Source organism: Zymoseptoria tritici, chromosome 1 (assembly GCF_000219625.1).
Source record: "Zymoseptoria tritici IPO323 chromosome 1, whole genome shotgun sequence".
In the NCBI taxonomy this organism is placed as follows: domain Eukaryota; kingdom Fungi; phylum Ascomycota; class Dothideomycetes; order Mycosphaerellales; family Mycosphaerellaceae; genus Zymoseptoria; species Zymoseptoria tritici.
The window spans coordinates 5,238,526-5,260,711 of record NC_018218.1 but is presented as its reverse complement, the minus strand read 5'-3'; the positions used below and the strand labels follow the sequence as shown (position 1 = coordinate 5,260,711).

Here is a 22,186-nt window from a genome sequence, read left to right as displayed (position 1 = left end):
TTGATCTACCGCAGCTCTCCTTTGCGTACACGACCCGATTGCGCCAGCGAAGTTCTGGTGGCAGGCTCTGGCCCTCGCTTCTGTGAAGCACAGCTCAGACGTATACCGACCGCTCACAACTCCGAATAGTCGTCCTGATACTCTCCTACCAATAGCTATCTTGAGCAGCTCTTCAACTGGCCTGGATCTCCTTTGCCTGCCGCTGCGCAAGCTCGCTGTTCTCCGGTGCCTGCCGGTACAGCACAATCTCGCTCTGCTTGAAGTACCTCCTCGAATCCTCATCGATCAACACCAAAGACAGATAGTACCTCGTACTGTACTTCTTGTTGACATCGCGGAACGTCGGTGTCAGATCAAACCCACCCAAGAACAATCGAATCGGTATCGTCTCTCCACGCGAAGGTGACCCATCCATAATCTCGAACCGGACTAACGTCTCCGATTCGTTGTATTGATTGGGCGGCGCGCCTGTCGTTTCTCTCCGTATAATCGACAGCTCCATATGCCGTATCTTTAACCGTACCAGCAGGAAGTAGATCCGCCCCACAATCACGTCCTTCAAGTGGTACTTGCTCTTGCTGTACTCGAACTCAATGTGTAGGCAGTCCTCAATCCCGACATCCATCTTGATCACGCTTTGGCTCTCCGGTGGCTGGCGGTATGAATACACCCATAGATCCTTCTCGCGTACCACATCTGCCATTCGCCGTGACACCGTCACTCGCAGGAAGTATCGTAGTTTGACGTTGATTCCGTGGTATGACTCGTAAGGCTTCTCGACGTTCTTGAAGGTGAAGGGTAGGGTGACGGGATGTTGCAGCTCTCCGGGTGCCGCGAGCTCGGTTTGGAGGGAGAGAAATTCGTGATGTGTGCCACGGTCGAAGAACATTTCGATTGTGCCGACGAACTGAACTTTGATGCCCGTGTGTTCTAGCCGCTTGCCATCTTTCGGTCGGATCGTGACAGCACCTTTGAGTGTCTCTCCATCGAGGTATAGTGGGCACTTCTCGCGCCGGTTCTTGTCGAGTTTGACGTCTACGGTGGGTCGATCGTCGCCATTGTCGAGGACGATATCGATGTCCAGAGGTGTCGAGAACGAGAAGAGAGACATGTTGGCAAGGTGAGGTGGTTGAAGATGTTGTTTGTGTCAATCATCAACATTGACAGAGCGGACGCCTACGGTGCAGCTACGATGGAACTAGCGGGGCATTGCAGCCTAAGGCAGGAGCTGACCTCGATGGACAATCTACTCTTGACTTTGACCTTCTACTACATCAAGATCAATCGAGTCCATCGCCGGATGCAGATTCTACATCCGGTCATGGCTGTTGCTATGGCATACGACGGCGAATGTAGTCTTCGTTCCCTTCGGCTCTGTCGTCCATCTAAGCCCGCTTTGCGAAGTCGGCCATGGCGAGATGGCTGACTTTTAGCACCAGACAATTCGACTGCACTACTGACCACAAGGGCCGATTAGGCATTGTAACATTGTTGATCCTGCTGCACGTCCATGCTAATAACATAGTGCTACCTGTGCTGCTATCAACACTGATCGCCAAGGCAGAGAGGAAGATGCTCTCCCAGAAAGAATTTGAATCGGTCCTCGAAGCACGAGGAACATTAATCCTGGATGGCGCATTGGCAACTGAGCTCGAAGTGCGCGGACACGATCTGAATCACCCTCTCTGGTCCGCCAAGATCCTCAAGGACGACCCAGCTAGCATTGAAGAAGTCCATGTCGACTACTACCTCGCTGGCGCCGATGTCGCCATTACTGCGTCTTACCAAGCTGCCACTTTAGGACTCACGGAGCATTTCAATATGACTGAAGACGAAAGCAAAGCTTTGATCAAGCGGAGTGTCTCTGTCGCTCAAAGTGCGCGTTCGAAAGCATACGCTAGCGGCATCGACTCTAGCCGGAGACTTCTTGTAGCTGGCAGTGTCGGGCCATACGGAGCATACTTGTCAAACGGATCAGAATACCGAGGCGACTACGCTCGAACGGAGAAGGAGTTCCAAGACTTTCATCGACCGAGGATCCAAGCACTGATTAATGCCGGTGCTGATTTGTTGGCGATTGAAACGATTCCAAGCATATCAGAGATTCAAACCATTCTCGCGCTCTTGCGGTCGGACTTTCCGGATGCTATCGCCTGGCTCAGCTGTACTGCTCACTCTGCGGAGACCTTGTGCGATCAGACTCCATGGGAGGATGTGCTTCGACTTGTTGAGGATCATCGCGATCAGATCATTGGCTTCGGGATCAATTGTGTGCCGATGGCTATGGCAGATGCGACGCTGAAGTATTTGAGTCAACTCACATCGATACCACTGGTGTGCTATCCCAATTCGGGCGAAGTCTGGGATGCGGTTACAAAGACGTGGCATGGCGAGCGTCCGGATGAAGCTCTTACCAGCGAGCAGTCATCTGCGAACGACAAGGCTCTTGCTCTTGAGTTTGATCAGTGGAGCAAGAACGGCGCGAGGATGATTGGTGGATGTTGCAGGTGTGGTCCAGCATTCGTGAAGGTTGTTCACAAAACGCTCGGGTCGTAGATTGGACCATGGACGGGGTCGCACTTACTCTCGAAGGGACAGAGCGGCATCATCGAAATCGACAAAACCGGGAAAGACGTCCTGCTCGACACAGTGGCTATTGCGGCACAGGACCCAAACGTGGACCACGTCGCTCACATACGACCCGAAACGTACGGGCCAGAATATTTGGATTTTGAGCCGGGAGAAATCGCTTCGCCTCACCTGCTGGCCAGGACGACTCCACGCCATTGATATGAATTGCGAAGCTCCACCACGGCAGCTTGCGTCGAAGCTGAAGATGGAGCTCCTAGCATGCGGCGCAAAGCGAGCGGATATTGAGTCGTAGATGGCAGCGCAGAACTCATGCGATGCCAGAGTGCTGTGGCGTAGGTGTTGCATTATCTTTGCACGTATGTCTTTGTACGAGGGGCATCACATTTCAATCTTTCCATTTGCGACTTTTCGCACTTTCAAACTAAGTAGTGCTTTCGGAATCAAGGTGAAGGACGTGGCGTTTCGTGATCAAAGCAACACAGCAAAAGTGTCCAGCGACCGCTTTCACAAAATGTGTTCTCGGCTCCTCACTCCAAATGTCGGTCAAAGGACGATGTCTCCGTCAGAAGCAGACTCCGGATCGACAAAATAAACGGATCACGCTAGTGAAATTGCACCAAAACAACGCGACATTGCTCACCTTTTGAGGTCTCTAAACACACCAATTATCAATGCCTGACCACGCAGATACACCCACAAAGTGCAGAGTGAAAGGTGTTGTCGAATTTAGCGAGTTCTGTGAAGAAAATGGCCTTACACGGACCCCTACGCGACGGAAACTCCAGGCCTTCATTCGCAAAGGACAAGCAACAATTGCACGCATCTTACAAGGCTCAGATCGACGCACAAAGAAGCACGAGACACGAGGAAGGAAGAAGCTAATATCTGAGGCTACGCTGGAGGGTATGGTGCGTCTAATTGAGGATCACGGATACGAGGGACACGACCAAAAGCTGGATAGTTTGATGCACGAATGCGAGCTGGATTGCTGCACTAAGACCGTTCTGCGAGCCCTTAAAACACGAGGCTATAGTTTCTTCGTTGCTGCGACTAAGGAAGAGATTTCCGATGCACTGGCCTCGTATCGCGTCGCTTTTAGCGAGGACAGACTGAGCAAAGAGAAGGAGCCGGAGCTTTGGATAACGCGATTCTCAGACGAGATGCACTGTGGCTACGGATACGGTGAGAATCGTCACTAGATCATCCGCAAGCTAGGCAGGCTTGAACGATACAAGGCAGACTGCATTCGTCGTCGTGAGGGCAAGAAGATTGACAAGAAACAGAAGGACAACGATGACTACGACAGCCCTAAAGAAGAGGGCAAAATCATCCACTTTTGGTACGCTGTAGGCTGGAACTTCAAGAGCCCGTTATATTTCTACGAGGTGCCTGCAAAGAACGGTAAAATAGATACTGTAAACTACAAGAAGCTAGTATTGCACGATGTTATTAAGAAGGAGTGGATTGACTAAGGGCACGAGTTCATTCTTTAAGAAGACAGGGACTCTGCACACACTTTAAAGGCCTTACAAGCATACAAGACTGAGCTAGGTATTTAGTCTTACTTCACACCTAGTGGATCACCGGATATGACAGCGATTAAGACAGTAGCTAGCATGTTCAAAGAGAAATTGAAGACACAGATGAGGACCACTGAGGACGAGTGCAAGGCTGCAGCGTTGTATGCATGGGCTTAGATCACACAGGAGAAGATAAACAATGTAATTAAGAAGGTGCCAGTAAGATACCAGCGTTGTTTAGAGGTAGAGGGCCAAATGACATGCTTTTGAATTAATCACCATGTTGTGGTGTTCAGCCGGCTGATCCGTTTATTTTGTCGATCCGGAGGCAGAGCCGCTTTGTAGCATGGCCAAGACAGACTCTCACTAGCGCCGTCGGTGCGTCGACCAATGCCATCAAAGCGGGAGCAACCGTCAAATTCGACCTGTGCTTGCCAAGCACACACAACTTGCGACTTCCTCCTCGAATCTTTGAAGACCGACGTCGACGAACTAACCCAATCACCCGCCCGCACAGCCAACACACTCGCCCAACATGCGGTACATCTACTCCCAGGAGTCGCTGGACATTCCAGAGGGCGGTACGTACGCCCCATGAACCCACCCACCGAATGCGAAACCCATGAAAAGAGGAAGGAAGAGGATGAAGAATTGGAGATGTTGAAGCAGAGGGACAGGACGGCATGGGGAGATGCATTGGATACTGCGCAAGAGGATAACCAGAACTAACAATACTGTCTCTCACAGTCAAGGTCCACATCAAGACCCGCCAGGTCACCGTCGAGGGCCCCCGCGGCAAGCTCGTGAAGGACCTTGGACATTTGGCCGTCGCCTTCTCCAAGCCGTCCGCCGGCAAAATCAACATCGAACTGCACCACGGCTCGCGCAAGAACGTCGCCACCCTCCGAACCGTCCGTACCCTCATCAACAACATGATCATCGGTGTTACCAAGGGCTTCAAGTACAAGATGCGATACGTCTACGCTCATTTCCCCATCAACGTCAACTTGGACAAGGACAACGAGACTGGTCTGTGGGAGGTTGAGATCAGGTTAGTGCTGATTGAGGGATGAGCATGGACATCAGCAAGAGATCATGGGACTGACATTCTGGCAACAGGAACTTCTTGGGCGAGAAGATTGTGCGCAAGGTCATGATGCAACCCGGTGTCGACGTCGAGGCCAGCAAGAACGTCAAGGACGAGCTCCTCCTCCAAGGCAACTCCCTCGAGGCCGTGTCACAGTCCGCCGCGGACATTCAGCAGAAGTGCCGAGTCCGAAACAAGGATATCCGAAAGTTCTTGGACGGTCTGTACGTGAGCGAGCGTGGCAACATCGAGGAGGAGGCATAGAGGCAGTTTGTGTCTGTGGGAAAATGAAAGCGTTGATTCCTTACTACACATTGTGTCGATTTCTCCCTCCATGGGGCCTGGGGTACACGGCGCATTCTGAGTGGGCAATGACGGGCAGCTGTCATGATGTTCTTCTTTTGAGCGAGAGAGCATGCATGCAGAAGATAGCCTTCGTGAATGAAAGTTCTAAGCTCATTGATTGTTGCGAGATCTTGTGTTTGCAGTGGATGTTGACTGGCTACCGCAGATACGATATGTGGCCGGCGAGGATTGGCCAGGAGGTTCGATGGTACTCACGGGCTGGAAGACAGATTCATTGCATCTTGCTCTGTCATTTCAGACTATACATTGACCAGGCCAATACTAATATCCAGCCGCCGTAACTTCTACACAGCCAAAGTACAGGGTATCATCACCTCCAGTAACGTCCGCCCTTTTGCGCCGCGCCAACAAATCTCCTCCACGCCAGAGGCCACTCAGCGAATCTCAGGTCTAGCAAGCCTCGCCTCCCATTAGAGCCAACTCCTCGAGACCACTTCCCCCAAGTACAACCACAAGTCCTTCAAGCTATTCCCTCGTCACAGGACCTAAGACTCATGCCTTGAATTCCCTCTTGACATGCCCTCCTTGTGCCGCAGCTTTCTCATTGACGACCACGCCTGTCACCCTCTTCCCTCCCATTGACGTGACTTTGCTCACCAGCTTTCCTTCCGCGTGCAGCGCTGCCACTTCATCCCCACCTCCAATCGACTTTCCATTGATTAAGATATTCGGCACCGTTCTCCGTCCCGTCAGCTTCAGCAGAGCATCCTGTAACGCTTGTCCATGCGGTTCCTGATCCAGTTCGACGACATACGGCGCGGGCGTGATGGTGTAGACGTTTTGTAATATATTCTGCAGCGCACCTTATCAGTCTCGTTCCACACTCCCACCAACACCTCACAGTCCTGCTGGGGACAGGTTTTGTAAACACTCACCTTCGCCTTCTTACTATACGGACAATAACTCTTCGAAAACACCACAATCGGCCCCTGCTTCAGAATCGAATTCAACCGCTCCTCAATCGCGTGCTCGTCCTCCGTCTCCACTTCACTCGAATGCACCGCCGGACTCTTCTTCGGCTCGACGTTGCCCACCTTCGCCACGCCATTGTCCCCTTCCGCGGGGATATGCGTCACCACTTTGCCGTCCTTTTTCGCTGTGGTGCGTCGACCCGCGACGGGTTTCTCTTTCTCCTCCTCGGGTGCTGGTGCGTCCGCCGCGGCGACTTTGGCGGCTTTCTGCTGTTCTGTGGCGACGTCGTGTTCTTTCCGTAGACGCTCGACGCGGTCGGCGTGGGCGCGTTCTTCTTCGAGGACGGATTGTCGGGCGGCGTTGGAGGTGGCGGTGTTGAGGGATTCGACGGTGCGGAGGTAGAAAGCGGAGTTTTGGGTGGAAGAGGCGCCGGAGGAGATGTAGTAGATTGTGAGGAGGGCGATGAGGGTGGTGAAGCCGAGGGCTTTGTATTGGCGGGAGGAGGGCATGGTTTCGTCGAGGGAGGGAGAGGGATGGTGGTAGGTCGTGCTGCTGCCCGATGGTGTGTCTTCAGTTTGTTGGAACGAGTGCGTTGAACGTGAACGACAGTGTTGTTTGAAGGAATGGTAGGACTTTTCCAGGTTTGGGTTGTGACAAAGGATGAAATGGTATAAGGTCCAGGAAGTTGATTTATGAGGATTTTTTCGCGACCCGTGACGATGGGGCGTGTGTGCATGAAAAGAAGCAGAGCTCCCGGTCTCACGCACGCTGCAAGCAGTCGGTAAGGTAGGTAGGGGTTCAGCAGTGGCGTGCAGGATCTGGCCCCTGCTTTTGCCGAGATGCCCGGTCGAGGTATTGAAGATGATTGTTTCTCTTCCACTCGAGATCTCATTCAATCGAGTGAATCTCGCTTCGTTCGCGACAGTGCGTAAGTATTATACGAGACTATTCAGAGAGACCCTTCGACCAGCACATTACGACGTTGTGACTGGCGCAGCATGGAATCCTGGTCTTGATTGAAACGTCCAAGGACTCCCCAAGTCCAACGATTTTGCGGGGGGGAAAATCCAAGGGCGATCTCGAACGAGCGGAGAAGAGCGCTAGGGAAATAGCGTTGTCCGGATGCAGTGAATCGTTATCCGTGGTGAGCATGTCTCGCTTGTGGGTGGAGTTTGAGATGACTTGGGCTGTGAGATGTGGTATCATGAACTTCTTCCACGGATGGAGAGGGATTTCTCGAGACAAGAGCTGTTGTAGCCACTGCGGATCGAAAACTAAGGTATCACTCCAAGGCAAACACGATTACTAACCCCGCTCGTCAAGGATACGCTGCTATCCTCCATCCACCCGGTCGATAGTCTGGGAAACGAAGACCTCCAGCTGCACTTTTCTTGCCCTCTGACCACAATCCCTTCTTGTTAAGACACCAATATATACAGAACAATCGAACCAAGCCACGAGAAACAAGACACAGCCTCAGACGGAACCAACAGCACCCAAAATACACAACACAACACATCCCATCCCACCATGCCCCTCTCCCTCTGGTTCATGGTCAAACCAGGAAACCCCTTCGAAAAGACCTCGCAAGAACTCATCTCCACCACCATCCCCAACCTCCTCCTCCCCGCCGACCAAATCCGCCCCTTCCCACCCCACATCACCATCACCTCCGGCATCGAGCTCCCCGCATCAGGAAAGTCCCCCCAAGAATGGCTCGACAGCATCGACTGCACCCCTTACTCCCCACAACAAAACGAAGTCCTCCTCGAACTCGACGAGCTCGTCGCCGAAGACCCGTACTTTCGGAAATGCAACATCGCGCTGAAGGAAAACGCCAACCTCCGCTCTTTCGCCGCGACGTGCCGGAAAGCCGCGGGGTTCGAGGATGCGGAAGCGTGGGCGAGGGATGAGTATCGGCCGCATTTCAGTTTGTTGTACGCGGATATTCCGACGAAAGAGGTCAGGGCCAAGTTGGCGTTGATTGAGATGAAGATTGGGTTCGCGGTGGGGGATCTGTTTGCGTGCTGTGGGGGTGCGTTGTGTTTGGGTGGGAGTATGGTTTTGGTGGATACGAGGAGACCTGTGGTGGAGTGGAAGGACTCGATTGTGGCGACGAGGGAGACGCCGTTTACTATGTGGAGGGTTACGAAGGCGTTGGTTTGAGGAGGAGGAGGAGGAGGAGAGGTGACGGGGTATGTGAGGCTACATCTCGCGTTGACTGTACATACTTCAGATGATAGCTCTGCGTCTCGTCTGATTCTGGTCGTCTTGATCGCACTCATCTTCGTCCAATATATATATTTCCTGCCTGAGGCATGAAAAAACAACAGCTTCGAGCTCAAACTTTCGCAGCGCATTGAAGTCCGTCTCAAGAAAACAACATCTCACGACATGAACAACACAAATCGTCGACCACACTCATAGCCCAGGAGAGAAACCACCCCCTCTCTCTCCGCTCAGCCCATCTCCCAAGATGGCGCTCAACGTCTACCTCAACAGTAAGCCTCCCTCCCTCCACATCACCCGTCCCACCACCATTCCCTCAATACCCAGCAGCTCACAGTCTCCACTGCAGCTCGCCTCATACCACGAAAGGGAAAGAAACCTCACTAACCCCTCTCCCTCCCCCTCAATAGAAAAAGTCTGCCTCCTCCTCACCGACGGCCGCTGCCTAATCGGCGACCTCATAGCCTGCGACGCCGTCACCAACCTCGCGTTAGAAAACTGCGTGGAACGCATCATCCGGTCCGCGGACGAGGACGAAGCGAGTGAAGAGGAACCGAGAGGATTGTTCATGGTGAGGGGGGATAATGTCGTGTTGTGTGGATTGGTGGATGAGGAGTTGGATGGGAGTATTGATTGGACGAAGGTTAGGGGGGAGGAGATTGGGGGGACGAAACATGTGTGAGGGGGAGAGGGGATGGAGGGTATGGGTGTTGAGATATTGGCTGTGAGATGGGTGGGAGGGATGATGAGGGGGTGGGGCTGCGTTTGTAGGGCACGGCGTGGCGGGGAGGGGATGGGAGAGCTGGGTGGAGATGCAGACACCGCGGATGTGAGCGCGTGAAGAGAGAGGACCGCGAATCCGTCTGGCCATGGACGACTGGTCGCATTGGCTGCTCGCACGCTCTGTTGAGGTGTAGCGAGAAACAACATGAGGACTGCCACGCTGTCACCATGGTGAAGCGATGCTGCGTACGACACGGCTGCAGGACCTCTTTCTTCGGCAGAGAGATACCGGCATATCAGCAGAATCCGCACGCAGAGTCGAAAGCAGAATCAAAGCAAATTCAAAATAGCGAAATCGGGGATTCAAAACATCGCTTCAATTCTGTCTGTTACTCTATGTGCTGTCGATATCGTTTTACATCGTTTCTAGATCTCCCTCCGATACCGTCCGCTAGATCTCCCACCCACACCACCCACATACCACCCTACTCCTCCTTCTCGCCCTCCCCATCCTTCGTCCCAACATACCTCTTCACCCCCTCCACCACCTCTCCACCCCCCATCCCCTCACACCACTCCTCCCACTCCCTCCACCACCACCCATGCGTCACCCCATCCCGTCCCAAATACCCCGCCGTCCCATCCTCCCCGACCCTCCTCTCCCACGGCTTATCCACAATATAATGCAACACCCTCACCTCCTCATCCCTCCAACTCTCCGCATGCCAATACCGCCCCGTCTTGACCGCGTTAAACTGCCACCCGACCGGAACCCATTTATCCCAGAAAAAGGCGTCGAGGAAATTCTGATCGGGAAACGCGAAGGTCGGGACGCGAGGGTCGTGCTGGAGGAAGTGGTTCATCTGAGACCAGAGGTTCGCGGAAGGCGTGCAGACGAAGAGCCCGGAGTTCATGAGTCTGTAAGTTTTTTGTTTTGCGGCGTCTATTTTCTCGAGTTCGGGGGTCGTGTGGGGGATGTCCGCGTTCAGAGCGGAGGGGTGCACGAGAGGGGTTGTTGGACAATTCTCACGTTTCCACTCCGGTGGCGCCCAGGGGTCGTTGTCGATGTTGCAGAGACAAGCGTGGTGGGCTGCGATCCAGTCGGAGGATGGGCGGGGGATGTCGAAGACGGAGTCCGGGTTGCGGAAAATCATCATATCCGCGTCGAGGAAGGTGATGTGTTCCGGCGCGCGGGGGAGGCCGATGGTGGAGAAGGTGGAGGCGGAGAGGGGTTGGAAAGCGCGGAGTTTGGTCAGGGTGTCGTCGAAGCGGGAGGCGATGGTTTTCAGGCCGGTGGGGAGGGGGATGGCTGCGACGTGTTGGGTGCGGAGGAGGGGATAGGTGGATTTGAGGGAGTGGAGGATGGAGATGCAGGAGGAGGGGAGGGTGGAGGTGTATTGGACGATGATGGGGTGGATGGAGTTGTGCTTGTAGAGGGTGTGGATGAGGAGGACGACGCCGGGGAGGTAGGAGGCGCGGGTGACGAGTGTGAGCCAGGCTCGCGAGAAGGGATCTGCTGGTGGTGCGTTGGGGTCGGGTCCGGCCATTTTTGGAGAGGAGAGAGCTCAGGTGGGCTGGAGTCCGGAGTTGTGGATTGATTTTTGCTGGGTCGCCGCCCACTGCTGTATATGACTTCTTGTATCCGCAGGGAATGGCCTAAGATGTCATAGATTTTCCAAGTTCCACGACCAACGTAGGAATTATGCAATTGGAATGCCAAGCGGTGCAAACCTACCAAACATGGCTCTACCACGAGCGGTATACGTTATGCTTAAACTCACCTCATCTGGTGAATATTGATAGGGATGTGGTATGGTGCTCTGCAATGACCGAGATTCGTCGCTGCTAGGGTTGCGATTTCTGATCCATGGCTTCACAACCCTATGCAGGCAAGTCAAGAACGTTCCTCTGTGCAACCATCGCAACCCGTATATCTCCGTGCTCGTGAGTCACGACGAGAATCGTTTCTTGCTGGCAGCGTATTGATGTGGGTACCTGAGAACATGATAAGAAGCGGAGAGATCTGCTCGATGGATCGTCTCGAGCTTGAATATACTCCCTGGTACCTTGCAACTCGCAGACATGAACATCACCTCTTCGCTTAGGGTTAAAGACCATCATCCAACCACCACCATGAACGACACCCACTGGCTCGCCCGCTTCGACGAGCTCGTCAAATCCGGTGCCGTCTCCTACGACGCCAACCAAGAAACAATCGAACACATCGAAGGCGACCTCAAGGTACGTAACCTCGCTTTCCACCTTTCCTTCCAACAATCAACATACTAAACCCACCCACAGTACCACTTCATCCTCACAACAGCCCTCACCGCAAAACCCCACACCATCAGCTCTCCCACCTCCACCTCCAACCCATCCCCAACCCTCCGCCCGGGCTCCGACATCTCCACAACAGGCTACGAACTCACCCCCATCGGCCCCCAGCATTTCCTCGCCATCAACAAATTCAGCTACGCCCGTCCCCACCTCATGCTCCTCACCTCCGACGCCCACCGTCGGCAACACGAACCCCTCTCCCTCTCCGACCTCGCCGCCGCTTGGACGCTACTGACCCTCGCCGTCGAGAACGACTACATGGTCTTCTTCAACGGCGGCAAAGAAGCGGGGTGTAGTCGTGCGCATAAGCATTTACAGATGCTTCCCTTACCCAAGCATTCACTCGCTGCGTTCCTGGACTCGGATGAGGACGAGGAAGGTGGTGTAGAGCCGGCGGTGTCGTTTCAGTGGGTTTGGCAGAGGTTTGGGAAAGGGGATCTTATCACGCCGGAGGGGTTGAAGGAAGCTTATGATGCTTTGATGGAGAAGGCGGAAGCGTGCTGTGGTCGGAAGGAGGATGCGGTGGAAGGCGCGGCGTGTCCGCATAATTTTCTGCTGACGAAGCGGTGGATGTTGGTTGTTCCGAGTGTTGTGGATCATCAGACTAACTATTAGTAAAGTGCACGTAACTAGTGCTAAGGCATTCCTACATACAGATAGCTAAAGTAAGAATCTTATACTTAAGATTCTCTCTGTATAATAATATATACCTGCTAATTAGAGGTCTTCTTCTACTTAGCTTAAGTCTAATTATAACAGGTTATAAGCCTAGCGTAACTACTATACACTTAAGGAAGAATTGTCTGTTCTAAGCGCAGCTACTAGAACTTTACTATATACTATTTAGATAGTTAACTAGCGAGCCGAGAAAGAGCTAGTTATAATAACAGCTATAATGCAGGCTAATAAGTTTAAAACTATAAAGGAGAATAAAGTCCTAAGAAAGGGAAGTAACTTCTTAGACTAGTTAAGGATACTTAAAGCAGCCCTTATAGACAAAGAGGTATTAGGCTATGTCTTTTATAACATTCCCTAGTGCCCTGCCTAACTAAAGCTAGGAATTAAAGTTAGATATCCCTCTCTACTAACTAAGGAGAGTACTACTTTATCCTCCTAGGCTCTAACTCCTTTCTAAAAAGAAGGAGGGGATACTCTAGTAACAGAACCTATTCTAACTAGTAGACTAAGACTAACTCCTCTCTAAGTCTAGTATAAGTATAACCTAATTGCATACGGGATTATTAGCAAAAGGATTAACTAATCTCTAAGGCCTAACTTTAGGGATATAGAGAAGACAGCTAAGGAACTATATAATACTATTATAGCTACCTACAGGCCTGTTATAATTATAAACATTTATAATAGCCTAAGGATTCTTAGAATTAGTAATATTAAGATCTAAGGAATAAATACTTAGAAGTACTATAAGGACTTCTAGAAGTAGTATTATAAGTATATCTCTATAATAGAATAATACTCTAGGTCTAAGAACATTCTAGTCTTAAAGCTTACCTTTAGTAATAAGCAGATTAGGCTATTCTTTATCTAGGGCCTTTATTATCTAAAATACCTAAGAAGCTAGAAATAATCCTATTATATTAAGAATATAACTCTTAAAGAGCTAATTACCTTATTAATTAAAGAACCTCCTTTATAGATATAAAGGATAGTAAGAGGATTTAGGGGTACTATAGTAGATAATAATTAGTATACTAAGTATACCTATTATATCTATACAAATGCAAATTGCTTTAAGAAGCACCCTAATAAGGCTCTAAAGTCCTAAGTATATAGAAGAAAAGAAGGATCTAATAAGGATAAGAAGAAGTCCTAAGATAAGAGTAAGAGATATAACAAGAAGGGAGGAAAGAGTGCTATAGTAATTAAGCCTATCTCCTCTTCTAATACAGGCTTAGGCTCTAATTTAGATAGCTTATTTATAAGAGTAGTAATTACTACTGCTAGAATATAAAGGAGTAATACTATTATCTAGGATTCTAGTATATTATACTACTTCTTTAATAATAAGTCCTAGTTCTTAGACCTTAAACCCCTAGAAACCCTAATTAGGTTCTCTTAAGCTATTAGATAAAGTATAGTTATATACTTAGGAAGTATAAGGATTATAATAAAGTATAAGGGGAATAAGTTAAATATTACCTTATAAGATGTGTTATACTTTCCTAACTCTAATTATAACCTTATCTTAATAGAGACTCTCTAGCTAAAGTATAAGGTCTACCTAGATAGGCTATCTTTATATATTCTAAGGAATAATAAGAAGATAGGCAAGGTTTAGTCTACTTATAATGTTTTAATTCTTTAAAATGCAACTGTCTCTCTCCCTAAGGAGAGTACTAAAGTTACTTCTATAACTAATAGGAATATATCCTATCTAGCCTTTGCTATACCTAAGGCTAATATAACAAGATAGTACTAGAGACTAGGCTATATAGGGAATAAGATTCTTAGTATAACAAAGGCTTAAATCTAAGGACTTAAGTAGATTAACATATCTACACTTAAGCACTATAAGCTATATAAGCTTATAAGGTTATAAAGAGTAGTATTAAGAACTTTAAGACTAATACCTTAATCCTTATTAGATAAGGTCTATATTAATATTATAAGACTAATCTTTCTACTAGACATCTTTAGATACAAATATATCCTTATAATTACTAATATAAAGTTAAGAAGAAGATAGGCTATCTTCTGCAAGCTTAAATTACAAGCTGCACAAATTATTAAGAAATAGACTACTAAGATATTTAACTAGTATAAAAAGATAGTTAAGATCTAGTTCTTAGATAGAGGAGGAGAGTTTAATAATAATAATCTAATTACATTTGCAGAGAATAAGGGACTAAAATAGGATTTCTTAGCTCCCTATACTCCTAAGCAGAATAGAATTGTAGAATTATCTAATAAGGTTATCCTTAATAAGGCAAGAGCAATAATAATTAACTCTAGCCTACCTCTCCCTCTCTAGAGTTTTGTAGTTATATATATAATCTTCCTTACTAATAGGCTAGTATGCCTATTAACTAATAAGATTCCTCTTTAGGAATTTAATTAAGATCTTAATACTAGAACTCTATATATTAATCTAACAAAGGTTAGGAGATTTAGATATAAAGCATATCTATATAATTAGGGAAGACCTAATTCGTAGAAGTTCTATCCTAGAGCAGAGAAATACTAGAATCTAGGATTCTAAAAGAACACTTTAACTAACTATATAGTTTAGAAGTTTAAACTATCTACCCTTACTAGGTTTTAGCATAAGATTATAACCTCTCCTTATATAACATATAATAAGGATAAGGTATATAGTATAATACCTACTATCCTAGACTTCTAAGGGGAGAGTTTCCTATAACTAATACAACCTATTACTATAGAATAGGAAGTCTATACTATTTATACTAAGGATTAAGATTAGGGCTAGGATGCCTAAGGGCAAGATACCTAACCTCTTACTACTTCTTATCTTTAAGAAGTAGAGAATATATTTAATACTATATAAAGAGAGAGAAACTAAGCCTCCCTTTTAATATCTTAGGGGGAGCAAATATTAGGTTAGGACATATAATCCTAGAATAACTAATATAAGTAGTCTAAGCCTAATTAGCTAGAGGCTACTAAGTATAAAGAAGCCTCCTAGCTAGCTTAAGGGGAGTATATTTCTAAGGAAATAGGAAGTCCTAAGGGATTCTAAGGAAGTCCTAAGGGATTTTAGGAGCAGGCTAATACCTTATTAATATAGCTATAATATTAAGTATTAGCAGAGAATTGCCCTAAAAGGGAAGACCTCTAAGATTATACTATAACTCCCTTCCTAGACATTTATATTATAAGAAAGAGGAAAGCAGGGAGAAGCCCTAAGAGACCTAAGAAATTAGGTAATAAAGCAAGTCCTAAAAGCTTAGGCATATTTAGACTCTTAAGAAATAGAAGATTAGTTATAAAAAAAAACTATAGTAAGATCTAGAAGATAGGACTTAAAGTAACAAATCCTAATCTATCTAATCCTAAGATAGTTAAGGAAGCTCTCTCTAGATCTAACTATAAGGAATAGAAGAAAGCTATTATTAAGAAAGCTAAGTTACTTAAGTCTACAGGATGCCTTAAATAGAAACTTATTAGCACCCTCCCTAAGGGGAGAGTCCCTCTTATAGGGAAATAGGTCTTTAAGATTAAGGTACTCCTAGATAGAACTATAAAGAAGTATAAGGCTAGATAGACAGCTAGGGGATTTATATAAAGAAAGGGACTTAACTATATTAATACCTTTGCTCCTACCCTAAGAGCTGTAATAGGGAGAATACTTCTATCCCTCTTAGTTAACTTTAGCTAGAAGAGGAGATAAGTTAATATTAAGACTATATTCCTAAATCTAAACCTAGATAAGCAGATCTTTATTAAGCTACTAGAGGGAGCTTATTTCTTTAAGAAAGATACTTATAAGTATATTATATATATTAAGAAAGGACTATATAAGCTTAAGTAGGCAGCTGCTCTCTAGCACTACAATACTATAGACACTCTCTAAAAGCTTAGTCTAATAAGAACTATTAGCAATACTTGCCTCTTTTAAGGGAAAGGCATCCTTATTCTCCTTTATATAGATAACTTTTAGATCTTTAGATAGTTAGACTATAAGATTAACAAGCTAATTAAGGGATTAGAGTAGAAGTACATAATTAAGGTTGTTAATACTAATATCTTTCTTAGACTTTACCTAAAGGAAGGGAAAGATAACTTTATATTTGTCTTTTAGGAACACTATTCTAGAGACAAACTTTAAGAATATAGTCTTAGTAATGCAAAGAGTATTAAGTACCCCCTTAACACCCTCCTTAAACCCCTCTAGGATAAGGGAATAAAGGAGGACTATAATCTCTTTAATAAGATTATTAGGGAACTGCAATATCTATTAAACTATACTAGACTAGATATTAGTTTTACTATTAACTATTATATAAAGTTCCTTTAGAACCTAGGACCTTTATATATTTAAGTAGCTAAACATATTTAGAGATATGTTGTAGGCATAATTAACAAGTGCCTTATATATAGGAAAACTAAGGAGCAAATTTAGATTAAAGCATTCTTAGACTCTAACTTTGCTAGTAATCCTAGCATATCTAGGTCTACCTTAGGAATACTCTTTAAAATTATAGGAGGCCTAGTTATCTAGAGATCTTAACTATAGAAAGAAGTAGTACTATCTAGCACTAAGGCAGAGTACCTCTCTCTTACTAAGGCAATAAGAGAAGTAAATTAGGTAAGGAATCTTATTAATAAGCTCTAGCCCTTTACCTAGGCTAAAAGTATTTCTACTATCCTTATTAAAGTAGATAATTAATTAGCTATTAGCCTTATAGAAAACTATACTAACTCTAAAAGATTAAGATATATCTCTCTTAGGAACTATTATTACAAAGAATAATATAATAAAGGGAGTATTAAGGTAGAGTTTATAAGGATAGATATATAGCTTATAGACTATCTAATAAAACTAAAATCCCTAAACACTATCCTCTAATATATAGATCTATAAATCTAGCAAAAAGATACTTATATGTCTATATTAGGCAGCTAATATAGACATATAAGAGAGGCTAATATAGGAATTAAACCTATAACCTTCTAATTTGTAGTTAGAAATTATACTACTAGACTAACTAGCCCTTAATAAGAAGAGGGAAATTGCTCTTAAATTTATGCCTTAATACCTGTATTTCTACCTAAGAAGGATTCCCTCCTTAGAATTATACTATTTTATTTGTTACAAAACTAAGAAGTATAATACTTAGAACACTTATTTTATTTTTATTTATATAAAGGAAAGGAGGCAATTATATACCTTTACAAAAGTATCTAAGAAACTATAAGAAAAATACCTAGCTAAAGAAAAACTTTTCTATAAAAACCTAAAAGCATTAAAGCATATCTTAGAACCTATAGCCTGCCCTTCTAAAACTACTACTAAAAGACTAAGCTAATTCCCCTAGAATCTTAACTTAAAGCCTAAGAGAATATTAGTTTCTATTAGGGAAGAAAGGATTTTAAGAAGAACATATATAGGATACTATACTACTAACTACTACTTTATCTCTGCCTTATTAGAGCTTAATATTTAGCTAAGAGGAGTCTAGTTATAATATAATACAAGTCCCTAAGAATTAGGAGTTATTAGACTAAGGTAGTTTTCTACTAAGAAGGCCTACTCCCTTAGGTTATATAGCTCCTCTATTACTATATTAATAAGGTCTATAGTAAGGAGATCTTTATTAAGCTTAGTTATAAACCTATTAAAGTAAGCTATAAAAGAGAAGGGACCCTAAGCCCTAACATTTACTCTGTTATAGTATCTATTTATCTCTCCTTTAATAAGTTAATATATAGTCTAATATACTATAGAACTATCTTTATAAATCTATAGGAGATCTTTACTATTAATAGCTCTTACTTTATTAATAACTTACTAGAAGGTTTTCTTAAGGATAGAGAAAGCTGCTCTTCTTCTAGAAGCTATAGCTAGTAATATAGATTGTATTATTAATAGCTATAAGGGATAGATAATAGATTAGCTAATAAATTAGCTAAATAGATAAGAGGTATAGATTATAAAGTAGAGGAATAGAAAAGCTAAAAGAAGATGCTTTTTAACAAGCTAAAGCTAAGTATTAGCTACGTAGTAGGTAAATACCTACTATATTTAGGTAACAGATAGCTCGTAATAATGCAGCTACTAATAGGGGAGTATTATAGATTATTAGACTAACTATTAGTAAAGTGCACGTAACTAGTGCTAAGGCATTCCTACACACAAATAGCTAAAGTAAGAATCTTACACTTAAGATTCTCTCTGCATAATAATATATACCTGCTAATTAGAGGTCTTCTTCTACTCAGCTTAAGTCTAATCACAACACCGAGACAGAAGTAGGGAATTAGTAAGGAGGTGGGAGCGAATTCGATGGGTGTTATTGGGGTCTTGCCGTGTACGACGCGGGCGGATATGGAGGTTTGGAAGGAGGTTGGGGTTGGGAAGGGGTTGGCGATGATTGGGGTGCCGAGAGAGGAGTGAGAGCAGCGGGAGGTGGTTGAATGTTATAATAGACGAGAGATGAACATAGAACGCCGCTCAATTCTGATCTTCGATGGTCGTGGTGTATAGGATAGACGACGATAGGTGGACATACAACGCCGCTCAATTCGAGTATCGCTACGCCATGTCATGCTTCGCTGGTATCATTTACAGTGCCGTTTCCCTCGTTCTTCGCATCTTCCCACATCACGCTCAGTACTCGAAATCATCGTCCACCCCGCCCTTGCTCGCCTTGCCCACGCTCTCCTGTCGACGATACATCTCCGCCACCTGACGACTGCTGGTCGCATCATCGGGCTTCTTGTCCTCCCTCACCCTAATAAACCTCGGGAATCTCAGACTCACACCCTTGTGCACTCCATCTCCTCCAAACTCCTCCGCCGCCGCGCGATACCTCGGACTCAGCGTGAGATCCGCCGTCTTGACCTCCCACACGAACTTTGGCTCGAACCATACATCCGGCTGATCGTTCTTGCCCGCGGAGTGGGCGTAGAAGGGCTTCGGACGGTCGATGGCAAGAGGGGAGAGGAGGTCGTACAGTTCCGCCAGAATGGCTTCCGAGAATCCCGTGCCGATGTTGCACACTGTTTCGTATTGTTCCTTGCTGGTGTTGTAGCACGCAAGGGTGAAGGCACCATACCAATTCGTTCGCTTGCCTTTGCCAAAGTAGGCACCCAGCACGACGAGGTCGAGGGAGTCACCGGCGCCGGCGAGGTAGTCTTTCTTGACTTTCAGCCAGTTCTGAGAGCGACGAGATGGTTCGTAGTAGGACTCTGGACCGTCGAGCATCTTCACCATGAGACCTTCGCAGGACGCTTTGATCGACTCGTCGAGCAGGACTTGAATCTCTTCGATCTCGCGCGAGTTGCCAAATTTGGCAAAGGAAAACTCGCCCTCGACTTCGGAGAAAGCCGAATACATCAGCTCGCGGCGTTCGCGAAAGGACTTGTTGACCAGAGCTGAGCCGTTGAGGTAGAGGATATCAAAGGCAAAGACGCACACTTTGACTTTGACATCTTCCGCTTTGACGTCCTTCTTCTTGCGGGTCATGAGTTGTTGAAACGGGAGGACGTGCTTCTTCTCCACATCCCACGCCACAGTCTCGCAATCGAGGACGAAGCTGGTAGTACCATGCTTGACCCAGGTCGGAAGCTTGCTGAGGATGTCAGGGTACTTCTTGCTCAGGTCTTCACTGTTGCGGGAGAAGATGTTGGAGACGCCACGGTCGGATTTGCCAGCTGTGGGTGCTACGGTCGTTGCAAAGTCGAGATCGGAATCGTGGGAGACGAAGTGGATCTGTGCTCGCTCGCCATCATACTTGTACTCGCAAGTGAAGTCTTTGCCTTCGAAGCGATCGAGCACTTCTCCCAAGGACTTTGTCGGCTTCGCCAGCATGGGCTTGAGCGGCACACCAGGGCGAAGTCGGAGTGAGCCTCGTAGCTTCCAGATACCGTTCTCTAGGAGTGCCGGTACGATCAGTTCGTACGATGGCAGCTCGCTGTAGACTGATTTGAACGTCTCCTCGCCCTTCTTCAGCTCCTCCTCTGAAGGCACCTTTTTGCCGTCTTGTGCTACGGAATGAGCGACCATTGCATGGGCGAGGGCGACCTGCAAATTCTTGTCGGCCAATCCGAGTCTCATCTTGCCCTCTAGAGCACGGATGATGAATTTCGACTCGCTCGGGCCTCCTTTGTTCTCCGTGATGTCGATGGATTGGCCTTTTGGGATATTGACATCGGCAGATGCGAGTAGCTTCTTGATGGCATCGACTTTGCGGCCTTGAGAGCCAGATCCTTCAACAACGGCAATCTTCAGAAGACCTTCGTGCACGCCGCGGATGGTGAGTGGTTTCGGCTTGAACATGGTCGGTTGATTGCCACGACTCTTTGCTGCCACCAAGCCGAGATCTCCAATCTTTCTCTGGTCCTCTTTAATGATGGCAAGACTGCGTCCGGTCGTCTCTCCGATCGCCTTCATGATGAGAGACTCACCAATGCCCAGTTCGACCCCAGCATAATCGGCCGCCAGCTTGCCGATCATCAGAAGCACCGTCGGAAGGAGGTCATTTGGTGTCAATCGCAGCACTTGGCGGAGGAATAGCGAGCAGTGTGCGAGGATTTCCAGTCGCTTCGTGGTCATCTCAATCTTGGAGAAAGTCGTGCAGAGCGCTGCGTATGGGACAGGATCGCCAGCTTTCCAATCGGGGTATGGGTCCTTGCCGGAGGCTTTGAGCGTGCTCTGCACCTTTGCACGAACCTTGGCCGCCACTTCTGGCTTGACGTCTTCCTCTTCCTCCTCGGATGCTGATGCTTCTTCAGCAGATTCGGTTTCGGAGTCATTCTCATCGGCATCCTCCTGCTTGATCATTGCCTTTGACTTGCCATTGGAGGTGGACTTCTGCTCTTTCTTGACCGGCTCCTCGTCTTCGTTCTCGCTCTCTGCCTTGGCTGGCTCGGTGCTCTTCGTTGTCACCTTCTTCGCCATGCCTTTCTTGCTGGCACCATTGGTCGGCTGCTGTCGCTGCTTCTTACTTGGTGGCTCGTCATCGTCTTCATCTAAAACGTTCTCTTTGCTGTCTTCAGAAGCACGCCGCTTCTTCAGGGATGATGAAGGTGTCCGCTGCTCTTTGATGCTCGCATTGTCGTCCTGGTCCTCTGCCTTGATTGTCTCGTTATCTTCCACCTTGACATCCTCCTCTTTGGTATCTCCGTTGCTCGTCTCATCCTTCTGCTTGGCAGACTTCTTGTCCAGTTTTGATGAGAACGATAGCTTCGCCTGCTGTGGTGTTGCCTTGGACCCGCCTGGATTGCCGAAGAAGCTCCTGATACTCGTATTAGGACAATGCATGCTCTCAACACGACATGAGTGCCTGATATGCGCACCCAAGAGTTTGCTGAGTCTTCACGTACCCGAGAGTCGCTTGCTTTGGTGGCATCTTGTGCAGTCTTTGGGGGAGGGGGCGATCGAGGCTCAAGGAGTGGATTGTGTTTGTCGCTTTATGGAGATGAGTCGAAGGGACTCGTCTTGTGCGAAGGAGTGAGAGCGACAGTGGAAGTCTCGACCATTTCATTCCTTGCGACAAATGTGCAAAAGTGAAGGCAGCTCAAGGCAACTCCCCTCCAGGCAGAGACGCGTGAGACGCGTTGTCTTCGGGCACTTTAGCCGGGGAAATCCCCCACGTCATGCAACGAAGCCAGAGCTCTATCAAGGGACCTCACTTCAATCAACATCTTCAACAACACAACACCATCACACTGGCTTCGATATTCTGGAAAGCGGTCTCGGATTCCTCCCCTTCCT

The 22,186-nt window shown here is 47.0% G+C and overlaps 9 protein-coding genes across 9 annotated transcripts; 5 read left to right on the top strand and 4 right to left on the bottom strand.

Moving 5' to 3' along the window:
- Positions 1-172: 172 nt before the first annotated feature.
- Positions 173-1,119, bottom strand: MYCGRDRAFT_67314 (uncharacterized protein; the record flags this gene model as incomplete). The annotated part of the gene is made up of 1 exon (XM_003856664.1): positions 173-1,119. The coding sequence occupies one exon, from the start codon at positions 1,109-1,111 to the stop codon at positions 173-175; it is 939 nt and encodes a 312-aa protein (XP_003856712.1).
- Positions 1,120-1,410: 291 nt separating this feature from the next.
- MYCGRDRAFT_107675 (uncharacterized protein) lies at positions 1,411-2,884 on the top strand (the record flags this gene model as incomplete). The annotated part of the gene is made up of 2 exons (XM_003856923.1): positions 1,411-2,507; positions 2,668-2,884. 2 exons carry the CDS (start codon positions 1,411-1,413, stop codon positions 2,882-2,884), a joined length of 1,314 nt encoding a protein of 437 aa, XP_003856971.1.
- A 1,716-nt stretch (positions 2,885-4,600) lies between these two features.
- Positions 4,601-5,658, top strand: MYCGRDRAFT_102881 (60S ribosomal protein L9; the record flags this gene model as incomplete). The annotated part of the gene is made up of 3 exons (XM_003856924.1): positions 4,601-4,693; positions 4,860-5,163; positions 5,232-5,658. The coding sequence occupies 3 exons, from the start codon at positions 4,648-4,650 to the stop codon at positions 5,461-5,463; spliced, it is 582 nt and encodes a 193-aa protein (XP_003856972.1).
- Positions 5,659-6,057: 399 nt separating this feature from the next.
- Positions 6,058-6,986, bottom strand: MYCGRDRAFT_35060 (uncharacterized protein; the record flags this gene model as incomplete). The annotated part of the gene is made up of 2 exons (XM_003856663.1): positions 6,058-6,357; positions 6,441-6,986. 2 exons carry the CDS (start codon positions 6,984-6,986, stop codon positions 6,058-6,060), a joined length of 846 nt encoding a protein of 281 aa, XP_003856711.1.
- An 886-nt stretch (positions 6,987-7,872) lies between these two features.
- On the top strand, positions 7,873-8,643 carry MYCGRDRAFT_107673 (uncharacterized protein; the record flags this gene model as incomplete). Its single annotated transcript, XM_003856925.1, has 1 exon — positions 7,873-8,643. The coding sequence occupies one exon, from the start codon at positions 8,008-8,010 to the stop codon at positions 8,641-8,643; it is 636 nt and encodes a 211-aa protein (XP_003856973.1).
- Positions 8,644-9,115: 472 nt separating this feature from the next.
- Positions 9,116-9,382, top strand: MYCGRDRAFT_19618 (uncharacterized protein; the record flags this gene model as incomplete). Its single annotated transcript, XM_003856926.1, has 1 exon — positions 9,116-9,382. A coding segment is annotated over one exon (267 nt), but the record flags the coding sequence as incomplete, so codon positions are not given.
- A 625-nt stretch (positions 9,383-10,007) lies between these two features.
- On the bottom strand, positions 10,008-11,007 carry MYCGRDRAFT_54237 (uncharacterized protein; the record flags this gene model as incomplete). Its single annotated transcript, XM_003856662.1, has 1 exon — positions 10,008-11,007. A coding segment is annotated over one exon (969 nt), but the record flags the coding sequence as incomplete, so codon positions are not given.
- A 555-nt stretch (positions 11,008-11,562) lies between these two features.
- Positions 11,563-18,865, top strand: MYCGRDRAFT_33394 (uncharacterized protein; the record flags this gene model as incomplete). The annotated part of the gene is made up of 3 exons (XM_003856927.1): positions 11,563-11,674; positions 11,753-12,354; positions 18,725-18,865. The coding sequence occupies 3 exons, from the start codon at positions 11,563-11,565 to the stop codon at positions 18,863-18,865; spliced, it is 855 nt and encodes a 284-aa protein (XP_003856975.1).
- Positions 18,866-19,078: 213 nt separating this feature from the next.
- Positions 19,079-21,733, bottom strand: MYCGRDRAFT_31749 (uncharacterized protein; the record flags this gene model as incomplete). Its single annotated transcript, XM_003856661.1, has 1 exon — positions 19,079-21,733. The coding sequence occupies one exon, from the start codon at positions 21,731-21,733 to the stop codon at positions 19,079-19,081; it is 2,655 nt and encodes an 884-aa protein (XP_003856709.1).
- Positions 21,734-22,186: the final 453 nt, after the last annotated feature.